This window comes from Benincasa hispida, chromosome 3 (genome assembly GCF_027475165.1).
Source record: "Benincasa hispida cultivar pf3 chromosome 3, pf3_genome.v1.1, whole genome shotgun sequence".
NCBI lineage: Eukaryota > Viridiplantae > Streptophyta > Magnoliopsida > Cucurbitales > Cucurbitaceae > Benincasa > Benincasa hispida.
The window spans coordinates 75,238,629-75,254,137 of NC_143480.1; the positions used below are offsets into that span (position 1 = coordinate 75,238,629).

Consider the following 15,509-nt stretch of genomic DNA (forward strand, 5'->3'; position numbering starts at 1 on the left):
TGTATTATATTTGCATTATTTTATTTGCTATTTCTTATTCTTTCCTTGGGTATTTCTTCTTAAGAAAAAATACTTTTTACACAACTTGCATATCCTCAATGAAGAACCATTCGGATTTGAACCAAATGTGCAGAAGATGGAACCATTCACCTTGCAACTTTCTACTTCCATTATTTGTCAAAACGGAACAAAGAACCCGCCCTGATAATTACTTCTTAAAGGAGTTGTGACTAGCACCTTTTCTGTATTATTATTACTCTCACTTTAAAAGCTTTTTTTATTACTAAATCTTCTGGTTTGGGCTCCATGGAATTTTGGTTATTATTTTTTTTTTTGGTGAGAAGCACTGGATTTTGGTTAATGAAATTAAAATTATCATTATTTATTTATTTATTATTGTTTTTTTGAAGTAGAATTTAGCAAATTTAAAAGTTTTTATTGGGCGTTATTGGAATCCAGCAGAAAAATAAATCCCTTTTGGCTAAATGGATCTGGAGATTTCAGGATGATAAAACTGCCTCCAAATCCCCTGCAATTAGTAAAACCCAACACACAATCCGACAACCAACAGAGAGGATGGTCTCATGTTGGAATACTTATATATAGATTCAGGGTAAAACTCAAACAAGTCACGATATAAGACTAAAGTTCAACAGAAAGGAAACAATACAAGGAAAACGAAATAAAGAGCTGAGGTCCCCCCTCTTCTTCAGCCTTCAGCATCAGGATTTACTAGTCTCATGCCCTTCTTTGCCTTCCAAAAACCATTCTTAAACCTATCTTGCTCCTCCCCAATTGGAACATCACTGGAATCAGCTTTATGGAAATCCAAGAGCCCTAGAAGGGTCAATATTCTGATTTGGATCATGTTGAATGGCTTGCTTAACAGTGCAGATATTCTACAAAGAAAGTTGCCCTCTCATTACATCTCTCCACAGGTTTGCCCACTATGGTTGGTAAGTTCAGTTTTCACACCTGTTCTTCCAATGTGTTTTTGCAGAAAATTGCTGGATTAGTTTATTAAACTGCTTCAAGGTTAGCTGGGTTTTCGACATTAATTTTAAGGATAATGTGCTTCAACTCCTAATCAGTCCAAAACTGAAGAAGAAGCCAATATTACTTTGGGTCAATGCAGTAAAAGCTTTGTTATCAGAATTATGGTTTGAAAGGAATCAAAGAGTGTTTCATGATAAAGTATCTCTTAGCCTCAAATTTGATATCGCTCATCTCAACGCCTCTTCTTGGTGTTCCCTTGCAAAAGAATTTAAAGATTTCTCCATTCAAGACATCAATCTCAATTGGAATGCCTTCATTTTCCCGCTTTCATGATTTTGTAATAGCTTAGTTTTTGGCTTTAAGTTTATCTTTCAGTTCCGCATCTGATGTAAGCCTTTGTATCAGGCATGATTTCTTTCAGCTTAGTTCTAAGTTTAAGCTTCGTTGCTTTAAGAGTTAGGAGATTATGAGAGTGCTATGGAGGTGTCAACCTAGTTGAGATGTCCTGGTGCACTTGCTGATCCTTGTTATGTTATGTTTTAGTATTTTGCTTTAGCATTTGTTTCCTTCCTTTCACTTGTATCAGCTTTCATTATCTTAATGAAGTGGCTTGTTTCTTGTTAAAAAAAAAACCCCTTCTTAAACCTCCTTCGTGGACCCCACACTAACTGTATTTCAGCTCACGTCCCAGCCCTTGCTTGTTTCCTGTGTTATTCCTTTCTTACCCCTCCCCGAATAAGTATAATGGATTTGGGGCCTCACGCATCCCCCTCTACGGCTAAGGGTGATTTGGAAATATATTTGATAAAATTAAAGGGACAGTCTTACTTGCACATTGGGTAGAGGTGTTACTACTAATTTTTGGTCAGACGCTTGGCTCGGGAATAGGGTGCTGAGGGAGGACTTCCCCTCCTCATTCACCCTCACACACAAAAAAGGCATTCATCTCTGAACTGTGGAATAATAAATCGGCTTCATGGAACTTATGGCTTAGAAACAGAACTTGAATTAGAAGAATGGCCTAGACTCCTAACATTCTTCCACACAATGCACTCTCTGACCGTGAGGATAAGTGGCTTTAGATCTTGGACAAGAATGGTTCACTTCCAAATCGTTGTTAAGATCTCTTGTTTACATAAGTATTCAAGGGAAAGAAGACCTTTAGGGCCTATTTGTTTCACGGGTTTTTCTTGTGGCTAGTTGGGGTGTATGCTGTTGTGTGAAATCTTTGAGGTGAAAGGAATAATAGTGTTTAAATGTTTGGAGAGAGATCCTAGTGATATTTGGTCCTTTATTAGATTTCATTTTTCTTTTTGGGCTTTGATTTTGATTTTTTAAAATTTTTTTGGTTACTATTCTACAGGCATTGTTTTGCTAGATTGGAGTCCTTTTCTGTAACTGGGTTCTCTTTTGAGGGCTTGGTTTATAGTTATAGGTGTAACTTACAACCTCATGCATTCTAGCGTTCTTTAATTTTTGATTTTATCCAATGCCTGTGTCATGTCTAATGTGTTTATGTAAAATAATTTGACGGACCTTTTGATTTTGTAATTTTTTATTCTAAAGTAGTCATTGTAACTTGGTTGTAGGGAATATCAATAAAAATGGTAGCTGCAGGTGCTGAACATACTGCTGCTGTCACGGAAGATGGGGAGCTCTTTGGATGGGGCTGGGGTCGGTATGGAAACTTGGGGTTAGGTGACAGAAATGATCGATTGATACCCCAGAAAGTTTCTTCTGTTGATGTATGTTCAATTCTAACTTTCTTTATCTTTATGTCAAAATAAACAATGATGCAAGGTCTCTAACCAAGCCTTTGGATTAATGATTTTTTTATTTTTGTTTTTTTTTTTCTTATTATTTTTTTAGGAGTAAGAAACAAAGTTCCTAGATGTATGAAATTTACAAAAGAAGGGCATAAGCTCAAACCAAAAGAGTTACAAAAGATTTCTCCAATTGATTAAAAGAGTAGAGAGATTATAAGACCTATAAAAAATGTACACTTGCACCAAGACATAGTATAATCTGTTGAAAAAAAAGCTTCCAAACGTGCTTCTCTTTTCATTAAAGAGGTGATTGTGCTTTTGTGGAGGTTTGTGGAAAGGTAGATGGTTTCCCGTTCTGTGGGTTGAATGTTTATTGGATTTGATGGACTATCTGATTCAGCTGCATTAAAGGCTTTTGGGTTTATGTCTTGCTTCAAGTTCTTTTGTTTCAGCTGCATTAATTATTTGGGCAATGATCTATTTTCAAGGGATTCCAAGAGGTTCTTTTGGTTTCATCGCATTATTGTTGGTTTTCATAGATTGTTTGTGTCAACGTTTCTTCATGGTACTTTTTTCTACATTTTTTGAAGATTACTCTATTCAAGACATTTTTTTTTTTTTTTTAAAATTGGAAAGCATTTATTTCTTTTTCTTCTATCAGTTAGTTTTTAATTTAGTCTTGTTATGTTCTTGGAGTTTCATATTTCGTTCAATCGTTTATTATGTTTCCTATCTTGTATTTTAAGCACTAGGCTCATTCCATTAATTCAATGAAATATCTTGTTTCCATTTAAAAAAATGTAAATGATCAATAATATTTATCTGGTGACTGAGGTCATTTTTTTAATTAATGTTTTGGGATACGTAGTCCATGAAGCATGCAGTACAAGGGTTGGGAGTCTTGCTAAGTTTGAGTTGTCTATCATAATGATGCAAATATCGTCGTATTAGAATAGGGAGTGTGACTTAATTTGACAGTGGCCAGGATGATTTATTACAATGGAAGATTCAATTGTTGAAGGTTAGATGTTATTCACAGAACTCGGGCATCATATTTTTGTTCCATGATAGGTTCTCGGTCTAATGAATTAATGATAGGTTCTCAGTCCAATGAATTAATCACCTTTCTTAGTTCTGATTTGATTACTTAGTTTTTGGATTAGCTTTCTTTACGTGATATATGTGCTCTTTTCATGTTTAACTGGGTGGTTTGAATAATAGTTGAAATTTTCTTTTCTTGATATGCATAATTTTCCTGCCAATGAGTATACTTCCCTAGTAATTAGAACCAGTCATAATTTTTCTCAAGCTGGTTGGACATATGAATTAGAGTAAGAACTTGGTCTTGATATTTCTTTCTTCTTAGTTTTTGGATACATAATCATGTAGTGGGAAAAGAATAATCTTGTAATTTGTTTTAGCTTTTAAGCTTGGTTGTTGTTGTTCTTTTTTTTTTTTTTTTTTTTTTTTTTAATCTTTTATCTTTTTTTCTTTTGATAAGATTGTTTTTTTGTTTATTTGTTATGCAGCTTTTGATATACTGCTTTAGTTATTTAAACTTAGTTGATATGCCGTATAAAAACGAGGACAGATCTTTCTAGTCTCAACTCCTAAATAAATACAATTTTTTATTCTGAGACACGTAACCATTTTAGTACCAGAGCTTATAACCCAAATTGAATATGGCTATGTGGAGGCACCAGTTGAGGGAGGAGAAGACCACCTCACCCATATGAACATTCCAGCTTTCTACCAAACTTGGACCGTGCCCCACTAGTTGACCATTTTGGTGACAATTACAACTATTCGAAAAACCATTTCCTCACCTACATAGCGATGAATTGGTGAGCAGAAAACCGAAGTCCAATAAGAAATATAATAACAGTTAAAAGAGAAGAAAGTGAGAAAATGGTACTGGCTATCAATCGCTTTCAAGAACAGCAATAAATCTATCATAGCGGTGGCCTAGGAATTTTTAAATTCAATAACAACTCTGCTAGTTGAGAGAAAATTTCAACCAACTACATTAGAAAAAATGTTAAAATTTCAACCAACTCTACGAGCGATGTCCAATGTGCTTGTGGAATCTAATAATTTATGATTAATTTTGTGGATGTGATCTTGCAAAACTTACACTGGTAGGGTGACAAGATGGTGATGGTTGCTTGTGGATGGCGGCATACGATATCAGTTTCCTCCTTGGGCGGATTATACACTTACGGATGGAGCAAATATGGACAACTAGGACATGGAGATTTTGAGGATCGCCTTGTGCCTCACAGGCTAGAAGCATTGTGTGGAGATAATATTTCTCAGGTGGATTTTGTGCGGTTATTATACTAGATGTTTTTGTTTCTATGCATAATCTCGCTCATCTGAAAATTTGACTCTTAAGAAGAGGACAGATTGTTAGAATCTCTAGAGTAGAAAAGCTGAGTTCAAATCTTATATTTTTATACTCATCTGAATTCAATCACATGTGGAGTAGGAAGACTCAAATCTTTAATCTCTTGGTTGAGGGTATATACCGAGAAAATTTTTAGTACTAAAATAGTATGGACTAGGACTACTAACTTTCATTGAATACCATAAAAGAAGTATTTAAAAATTGTGTGGGACCCATGAAATACAATAATATGTGACAAAATATCGTGTCAAATGATGAATGGAAGGAGTATGGATTACTGTAGTACTAAAATTTTTTCCATATATGCTTTAACTGGTTGAGTTATGTTTAGGTTGACATTATTAAAATAATATTTAAATTCTTTGTTCCCGTAAGAAAGTGATAGCAAGTGTATGAACAACTTTTCTTAATTCAGTCTATAGAAGTTCCACGCAGGGGAGGTGCAGTGGACCATATTCTTTGGCATTGTGATTTTACGTACATTGTCTGAGATTTTTTTTTTCCAGATGTTCAACGTGTTGTGTGCTCATCATAGGGATGTTAGAGATATGATCGAGGAATTCCTCCTCAATCCCCCTTTTGGGAAGAGAGGCCTTTGACTTATTAGTGTTTGTGCTATTGTGTGGGTGTTGTGGGGAGAGAGGAATAGCAGGATTTTTAGGAGGTTGGTTGAGAGGGAAGCTAAAGAAATTTGGTCCCTTGCCCGTTTTCATGTTTCTCATTGGGTTTCAATTTCAAATATTTTTTGTAATTATTCTATTGATATGATTTTGTATAGTTGGAGTCCCTTCTTGTAGAGGGAGTCCCTTTTTGTGGACTTGATTTTTATATGTCCGTGTATTCTTTCATTTTCTCTCAATGAAAGTTGTTCTTATTAAAAAAAAAAAAAAAAAAAAAAACTAATCTGACACAATAGCATGAGATTCTATGAAAAGTAGAAACTCAGTAGTTTCTTCTTTATGTTTAGCAAGGGTTAGACTGGAGGGTTTGGAGGTAGATTGAGAGAGGATGAGTGCATGTTGAACTAAATCTTGACCGGAAATAATGGTGCTGAAATGAAAATGCTGGAAGTGAATTGCTTTATGAGGATTCTTTTGCTGTGATGTATCTCATGCTACCACATGAAACTGGATAACATTTGACCTCATTAACAATAAACAACTCTCATGTCATTTAGATGCCTTTACCCTTTTTTTTTGTTCAAAATTGTAATATGAGGCATTGTTATCTCATAATTTTCAGATATCAGGTGGTTGGAGGCATACGATGGCACTTACAACTGATGGAAAACTGTATGGATGGGGCTGGAATAAGGTTTCTATGTTGGATTTCCCTTGTAATTCATTTTAAATTTATAATTGTTGTAAGTGGTTCGTATATTTGAATTAGATAGAACTTTTCCTTGAATGAACGAGAGACTAACAATACTGAAATGAGATATATTGCCCTCATGCCCTAGTGCGGTTGAAATTAAGGATGTCCAATTTCCCCGCACGAAACATGAAGGGAGTGGAAGAAAAATATCATTGTGAGCTAAACCCATTAGCTTTATGAAATTGAACACAAATCCTTTTATATATATGTGTGTGGGTATGAGTGTTCGAGCCAGCTTATCTGCACCTCGACTAATCTCATGGGACAACCCACCGATTCTACAACATTTGGGTGTCAAAAAAACTCGTAAGATATTAAATCCTAAGTAGATGGTCACCATGGATTGAACTCATAACCTCTTAGACTTTATCAAGGTCATAAAAGAAAACAAAACTCCTCTAAGAAATGGAAAAAAAATGAAACCATTAGCTTAAATAAATAATGCTTATAACATTGATAAATATTGTCGTCTAGCCGATTGGCTACTAGATGGCAATTGTGACCTATGAAGCATATGATTGTGCAAATGTTGAATAAGAAGATGTCAAAGAAGAAGAAAGCATATCAAGGATATGATTATGCAAAGGCTACCATATGACAATTGCTACCAAACAATGAAGGAGAAGAAGCTAAAGAAGAAATTGATGAAGAACAGAAAATGTCGATGATGTCAAAAATTGCTTCAATTTTTTGCTTATTAAAAAGAAAAAAACAAATCAAATGCATGCTTTTGTCTATAATGAGGATGCCAAAAGGTGAGCCTAGGCATCTCCGGCGAGCACTTGGTTGAAGATGCTTGCCCTGGCAATGGTCGAGGTGCAACAACCCTAGATCCCGTTACCTCTTACCTTAGTAGTGCATTTAGTGTTGTGTCAAGAACATTATAGTAAGTAAAATGAAAGTCCTTATTAAAAAGATGCTATCAGCCCCTCCTTTGATACAATTCTACTAAGAATGCCCACGATTATTTAAGTGCTTCAATGTCAGCTGGGTTCCTGATAATAATTTTAAGGCTAATATGCTTCAACTCTTGATCGGTCCATATTTGAAGAAGAAGCCAAGATTACTTTGGACCAATGCAGTTAAAGCTTTGTTGTCAGAACTTTGGTTCGAAAGGAATCAAAGAGTGTTTCAAGACAAGGCTTCTATTAGCTCCTTTAAATTCGATTTCGCCCATATCAATGCCTCCTCTTGGTGCTCTCATTCTAAAGCCTTTCAAGACATCTCCATCCAAGACATCAATCTCAACTGGAATGCCTTCATCTTCCCACTTTCTTGATTTTGTAATAGCCTAGTTATGATTTTTAATTCTCAGATTATCTTTCTGTTGTAAGCCTTGTTATATGCAAGGTCTTCTTACTATTGTACTCAACAATAGAATTTTAGTCCTTCTAGGAGATGATGAGAATGCTATGGAGGTGTCAACCTAGTTGAGATGTCCTGGTGCATTTATTGATCCTTTTTGCGTTATTTAGTGTTTTGAATAGTTTTGCTCTTTATGGTTTGTTTCCTTTTATACACTTGTAACATCTTTCATTATCTTAATGAAGTGGTTTGTTTCTCGTTCAAAAAAAAGAATGCCCACGACTAACTAGAAAAGAATAGGAGGGAGTGGGTCACTTTGCTTGAGACCTCTTGAAGCACAAATTTTATGGCTTACCCTTAATGAGGATGGAGTATTTAAGTGTACCAATGCAACTCGATATCCACGATCTCTGCTCAAACTCGAAGCCCTTCTTCACAAGAATCGTAATTAAGAAATCTCAACTTGCATGAGATGCCTTCTCAAAGTAATCTTAAAAATAAAACCCTCTAGCTTTAAACTCTATAGTCCTCTAATGGCTTCATTGGCTCAAATTCCTAGGTCCCGACAGAATGATAGGGGATTTTTTATAAAACATTTTGGAATACTTTAAAGCCTGATCTAGTATAAGTGTTTTAGGTGTTTTTTGCACTTTTCATTTGAACTAAAATATCTTTTGATACTCCTCATCCTCTCTCGAGATACTTCCAAATTAGTATGTGGTGCATTTGGATTCTTGTCATCTTGAAGACAATGGTTCACTACAATACCTATTAGATAACATGAGGTTTCATCTCAAAACCAAGCAACAAGAGGAGTAGCCCATCTATCTTATAAAGAGTGTGAAGCCCCTTAACTTTTCCAACGTGGGATCCTCAACATGTCCCCTCAAGATGGTATCTCTTTTGGGTTCACCATTCTTGATCGGATCCCAATTTCTTTTTCTTAGACTGAATACTCATTTGGGTTTTATGGGCTCTTATATCATATTAGGTAACATGGGTTCCATCTCAAAATCAATTGGCAATTGGAGGAGTAGCCCATCTATCTTATAAAAAGTGTGAGGTCCCTTGATTTTTCCAATTTGGGATCCATTAATCTTTCTAATTCTTTTGGTATATTGTTGGGGAAGGCCAGAATCCTCTGTTCCTCTTTTCCCTTTTCCTACAGGCTTTGGGTTAATCTATCTAACCTATTAGACTTCTGTTCTTCCATGCTCCCAAAAGTGGAGTAGCCAGATAATTTGTTTTTGTGAAAATGCTGGAAGCATCAAGATGAAGTTTGGTGGGTCCATTGTTTTTTATGCTCTGTTTTGGCTAGAAACTAGAAAGGACTGGGGAGTCTTCTACTACTCTTTCTGAAAATTTGACCGTCGGAGATTGTAGTTCTTGTCTGTCTTTTTTATGTCATATCCAAACCTTTATGATCATTATTATAATCTAACATATATATATATATACACACACATTTGTAATTATTCTCTGTAAACTTCATGGTTCAACTGGAGACTTATTTGTGACTTTCTTTAGTACATTTCATATATTAGATAGACTTTTTTTGTTAAAAATAAATTAAACGATAATGTAATGCATCATAAAGAATTTGCTTAACAAATTCACGAAAAATAAGCTTGATGCTTCTAAATAATTCCATGTTTAGACAAATAAATATGATGGATATGGAGATGCATTCTTGCGGATGCTATGTTCCTCGCACTGAGCTTGTTACTTATTTGACCTTTAACTTTATTTTGAATGGCTTAAAAGTTAAAACTATATTGTTTCTAGTCTTTAGTTAGTTTGTTTAACAATATAGTTGGCATTGATCTCATATTTTTCTCTCTTCATGTACAGTTTGGGCAGGTAGGAGTTGGTGATAACGTTGATCATTGCTCTCCAATGCAGATAAAGTTCCCCCAGGACCAGGCACATCCTTGTTACTTGGCTAAGAATTTTTGAAGCCTGTCATATATTTTTGTTCAGTGAAAATATCTTTATTTTCCACCTCGTAAAAGATAGGAGACATGATTAGCCTTTTATTCAAATTTTTTATCTTTCTTGCTGTCTTAACAGAAAGTAATTCAGATCTCATGCGGATGGAGGCACACACTGGCTATTACTGATAAGCAAAATGTGTTTTCTTGGGGCAGAGGTACAAATGGACAGCTTGGGCATGGAGAGTCAGTTGATAGGTAAAATATATAGCTGTTTGGACTAATATACATGTCCTACAGTGTATATGTCTTTTTTTTTTTCTTTTTTTTTTTTTTTGGGTTTTTTTCCCTTCAGAATCATCAATATTACTTTTGTATTGATTTCTTGTTTCAGTTTCAACTTCTATTCCATATATTTTATATACTTTTTTTAAAAGTATTAGCTCAATCTTTATTGGTGTTTTATTCTATTTTCCTGTATCTTATTTTGCGCTTGATGAGACCAATCAATAATGGGGGAAACCTCAAAACGATTCAAATTAAGCTAATTACAAAGATTAACCCTCATTGAGGATTAATGAGTTATTGTACAATCTATTTCTTGGCTAATAAAATAGTGAGCGTCCTAGTTATGGTGGTATTAGGATAATTATTATGGCTATTAGAAGGGGTATAGTCATAAACTAGTAAATAACTAGTAAGGGACGTTTGGGGCAAGAAGTTGATTATCTTAAGTTATTATAGTTGGGTTATAATAGTTTGTGTTTGGGGTGTAGATTGTTTTAGTTTGGGTTATAATAGTATGTGGTTGAGGTATAAACTATTTTAGTTTGAGAAGGATAGTAAACACTATAGCAAAGAATAAAAAAAATGATGAATGTAAAATAGTAAAAATTGTAGCAAATGGGGGTTTTGAATAGTATTGGCTGTAGCTAATTGGGGATTATAAAATAGTATTTACTGTAGCAAGAGGTAGTTATTATAGTCTTAGAACACTCCTTGCTCCAAATGTCCCCTAAGTTTGTTAGGGCTTTTAGTTATAAATAGGGGGGAGATCATATGTGTAGGAATTTCTAGTGTAGAAATTTTGGGAGTGTGGCCCTCACAAAAAGCTACATTATATTGTAACTTCTTTAGATATTACTGAATATTTTCATCTTTCAATGTTCTTTTGTGTTCTTTTGTATTCTTTAGTGTTCTTGAGTGTCCTTGTTAGGTGGTAACTTAACAAAAGCTCGGTTATTTTTTTTAATTAATTCTATAAATAAAGCATTTCTTTTTTGGCTTTTAAAGATCAGTTGGTGTAAGTTGTGTGATATGGTAGCTTAACTCTATAGAGGACAATTTTTGTTGGTAGAAAGATTCCTTAGCTCAATTGGGTATCTAGAATCTTGGATTGAGAAAAACTCTTGTATTTCCTACGAAAGAGTAACGATTATAATGAGATCAGAGGTTGATGTTTTTTCTATTTTAATCTTCCTGGACTTTAACTGGATGTCTTATCTTTATTTGTTCAACAATCCTACTTCAAAGTTGTACAATGGGACTGATGATATCCATTCTTTAATTGAAGGAACACACCGACGATCCTCGAAGCCTTAAGTGTTGATGGTTGCAGTGGTCAACAGATTGAATCCTCAAATTTAGATTCATCTTCAGGTACTGCTTTATTTTACTCACAGTTGCCACTTTCATGGGTGCATCTGCAAATATTTCTATCGCACAATTATGCATTCTTATGCTATTTCTTCTGCAGGAAAAACTTGGGTATCCCCAACAGAGAGATATGCAATTGTTCCTGATGAAACTGTAAGTTTGGTTTTAACTAGTCTTTCCATTTTTATGACATAACATTGCATGGTTTGCGAAAGATCGACCCAGTATAATACTTGCATAGTTAATCTTAAATCTTTAAGACGGCCAAAGAATCATTTAATTTTAAATTCTAAAAGGCCAAAAATTTCCATGGTGAATACATTCTTTTGTTGTATTTATAGTTATGAAATGCATTATAAGAAGCAAGATGAGATGTTAGTGAGTGGCTAGGCCACAGTTGTTCCTATTCTATTACTAAAATTCCAAATTCATTTCAACTTCGTTCTCATGAAGTTCGGTGAGATTAGTCAATGTTATAGATCGGTGAGATTAGTCAATGTTATAGATCATTGCTTTGCACTTTACTCTCTACCCTTTCTTCTCATTATGGTAACCTTAAGACTCCGAGTGATAGGTTTAAGTTATTAAATTTTCAATTTGGGGACTTGAATGTAGGCTGATCCTCCTTATTATACCAGGGTTGATGTTCATAGCTCTATTTTTTTTTTAAAAGGAAACAAAATGATTCACTGAAAAATTGAAGAGACTAATGTTTAAAAATATATTAACCTTCAAGAGATGAGAGACATTGATAAAAACAAAAGAAGACAATACTATTGAGATACAATTAAAAAAAAACACTAAAATGCAAATTCTTAAAACCTAACTAACCAACTCCAAAAAAAAAGAAACTCAAAGCCATAGAACACAAACTTTTAACTTGTTAATATCTCTGTGTTAAATAGTATTATCATTACTTGATTTTTTTTTTCCTTTTTTTTTTTTCGTGGGGGGGGGGGGTATTCCTCTCCGACAACTGCACCAATTTGTTAGTTCGGGATTTTATCGCCTATAAACCCTTACTAAACAAATAATATTTATAATTCACCAAACCCCATTACTTATACTACTAGGTAGCACAAACGGCAAGTACGGGGTCGAACCACAAGGAGCCAATGAATTACATCTCTCCTAAGCTAAATTTAACTATGGAAAGCAACAAAAGCGGGATTTTTGTTGTTTGGTTGACAGGAAAAACTAAATGCAGAAAAGTAAGATGGATTGAGAAAGACAGAGATTGAACACAAGATTACCTTTGCCGGTTTAGAGATCGCCAAGTTTTCTAAGAATCTAATCAATGATTAATTATGAAAATAATCTTAAATAACTATTTCTTAAGCCTAATCGAATGTAGGGAAAGCCCTAACAGACTTGCTAATGAAAATCGATTCCTAAATTAACTAAGCTCATTACAAAAGCAACTTACTTAGCTAATTGCATTACGTTCTTGGATTGATTATAATATTAAGCAAGATTGGCCAATTTTAACCTAATACATTTTCAATCTTTAGGTTTTGTTATCAATTAGGTAATCCTAGATAGCCTAGAAATCATGCTATAATTCAAATAAAACCTATTACTACTGAATTAAGCATGCTTTGAATGCTATTACGGACATTAAAAATCATGCATAGCAAAGACAAACATACAAGAAATTGAATTGACAATTCAATCAACCTATATGCTTGTTCTAGAAATTAAATCAAAGAAAGGAAATCAATAAGAAACAGTAAGTTTCAAGAAGATTCATGATAAATCTCATAAAATCCAAAGAAAAACGCTACCAACCTAAAAAACCGACGTTGTGGACTTCAATTGTCATCAAATCTGACTCACGATGCCAAAATTTACAATTACAAACCAAAATTTGAAGGAAATCTCATGAGTTTTGATCTGGAATGGCCAAAACCGAGCAAAATGCTTTCTAGAATGGCTTAACTCTCCTTGCCCTTTACCTAATTACTCTGGCTTTTTGTTATCGAAGCGTAAAGCAGCAGGGTAATCATGCTGAGGGCTATGCTGATCATGCTGAGGGGCGCAACGCATCCTTTCATCATTATCTGTAGTGTAACAACGCTGATGACAGGGTCATTATGCTGCCCTGTATCCTCACGTTCTGCCTTGTAGCGTAACATTGAAGCATTGAGGGAGGGTAGCTACGTTATGGGCGATGCGGTACAATGTGGAGATGCTGCTTCCATGTGTAAAACGCTTGCTAGAGAGTAATTACGCAGCAACCATGGGCAATTTAGTCATTTTGCATCCTTGAAGCTCCGGTCTTCAATTTCACTTCTTAAAGCTACAAATTAACCCGAAATGGTCTACAAAGCTTTAAAATGCATGTTTTGCTTGGTTTCTTACAAAATTGAACATTTAATCAATTTAAATATATTAAGCAAAGGTAATTGGGGACATAAAATTAACTCTTCTTGAGAGCTATCAAGTACCCTCAACCTAATTATTGATCGTCCTTGAACAAGGTAAAATGAGATATAGATATAAATTTCATGATGCAAATGAGTGACTCGGTACTAAAAGATGAAAATGACTCAAAATTCACATGGATAAAGCCATTCAAATGTATGCATGCAATTGAGTATTTTAAAATTAATTCTCTACTCCCTACGTGTGTGTTTAGCTAATCCTACCTACGTGTGTGTTTAGCCAATCCTACTTAGATCTTACTAGACAGGGAAAGTTTTATTCAATCCTTCATTTATGGTGAAGGAATAGAAAGGCACCCTAACACCCTAACCAACGAGACATCCCTGTCTTCATCAACATTGGCATAGAACTTTCTTACTAAAGGAACAACTGTCTCACCAGGTGGGCCCGCTAGGATCTTCCATTCATGTTCCTGTATTTCAGAAATGATGTGGGAATAGAAATTGGGTTCAGCGACACTGCCCTTTTGGGGACTAGTCTCCTAACGATTACTACATGGTGGAAACGGTCTAAAGCTCCCTGAGACACAAATCTAGGGTGTTGGAACTCAGGCTGTGGAATGGGATCCCTATTACTTGAACTAGCTACGTTTTTACCCATATCTCTCCTAGGACCCATGTATTTTTTATGGAAAAAGGCTCACTACTCTTGGTCTGAAAGTAGGATGAACAAAGAACACTCCTAAATTCAACTAAATTCAACAAAAATCTCAAATTAAATCTAACCCCAACCTGCACACCAGAAAATCCCAAGCAATCAACATTTAGTTCTTCAAAAATCAACATCTAAATAAATCTCATTTTAGAATTTAAGCATCAATCCACTAAATCAGAGCATCACAACCTAAATCTAGAAAATCCTCAAGAGATTAATTAAGAAAAAAAAAACCCCAGAGATTTTACCTTAGATTGCAAGAGAACTCCAAAATTGTGAAAAAAAAAAGCCCTAAAATTTGCAAATGGGAAGAAAACCCACGATTTTTAGGTTTGAAATCCAAAGAGATGAGAAGAAGCTTGTGATTCTTGAAGAAAAGCAAGAGATTTAAGTTTGAAGAGGTGAAAATCGGGAGGAAGATGGAGATTTTGGGAGAGAAAAGTCGAGAGAACAAGTGAAAACAGTATGCCCTTCGAATAGTAGATCTGCCTCGCAAGGCAGCGTTGTTACGCTGCTGCCCTTTTTCTTTGGAAATTAAAACTAAACTAATATTAATTCTAATTCTAATACTAATTTTAAAACTATACTAAATTTATTTATTCTAAAATGAAAAACAAAGTAAGTAATTAATTTTTTTTCACCTGGCTTATCCTTAGAAAGGACAAATTTTTAATGTTGATGGTTCGACGTGATCCGTCTCCTATCAAGGTACGAAGAAATTTTTGTATTTCTCCGGTCCTTTCTTGGATGAGTCGATATAGCCCGGCAAGGCTATAAGGCATCACATCTTTTGAAGAGAATCGGATAGGTCGAATTTTATATTTTTCATGTTAGGTAAAAAAGTTTAAAAGAACGAATTAAAAGACTCAAGCGACTCTAAAGAGTCTAAAGAAATAAAAGACTGGTGTAAACCAACTAATGAAAACTCAAAATGAATTATTGTATATCATTAAATGAAGAACCCATCCTTTTAAT

At 34.6% G+C, this 15,509-nt stretch overlaps 1 protein-coding gene and 1 long non-coding RNA gene across 12 annotated transcripts in view; one reads left to right on the forward strand and one right to left on the reverse strand.

Moving 5' to 3' along the window:
• UVR8 (Regulator of chromosome condensation (RCC1) family protein) overlaps positions 1-15,509 on the forward strand; it is a 53,730-nt gene that overhangs the window by 32,716 nt on the left and 5,505 nt on the right. For all 11 annotated transcript variants that reach the window (XR_016528155.1, XR_016528154.1, XR_016528152.1 and 8 more), the window contains 7 exons: positions 2,586-2,741; positions 4,905-5,078; positions 6,412-6,483; positions 9,700-9,771; positions 9,919-10,037; positions 11,353-11,438; positions 11,536-11,588. Coding sequence is in view for 5 of the 11 variants with exons in the window: in XM_039026726.2 (XP_038882654.1) it covers positions 2,586-2,741; positions 4,905-5,078; positions 6,412-6,483; positions 9,700-9,771; positions 9,919-10,037; positions 11,353-11,438; positions 11,536-11,588 (732 nt within the window). In the remaining 6 variants the exon portion in view is untranslated. The remainder of the gene's footprint in view (positions 1-2,585; positions 2,742-4,904; positions 5,079-6,411; positions 6,484-9,699; positions 9,772-9,918; positions 10,038-11,352; positions 11,439-11,535; positions 11,589-15,509) is intronic.
• Positions 13,161-15,028, reverse strand: LOC150037531 (uncharacterized). The gene is made up of 2 exons (XR_016528156.1): positions 14,783-15,028; positions 13,161-13,734 (listed from the first exon to the last, which is right to left on the reverse strand). It is a non-coding gene; the product is annotated as an uncharacterized LOC150037531 (long non-coding RNA).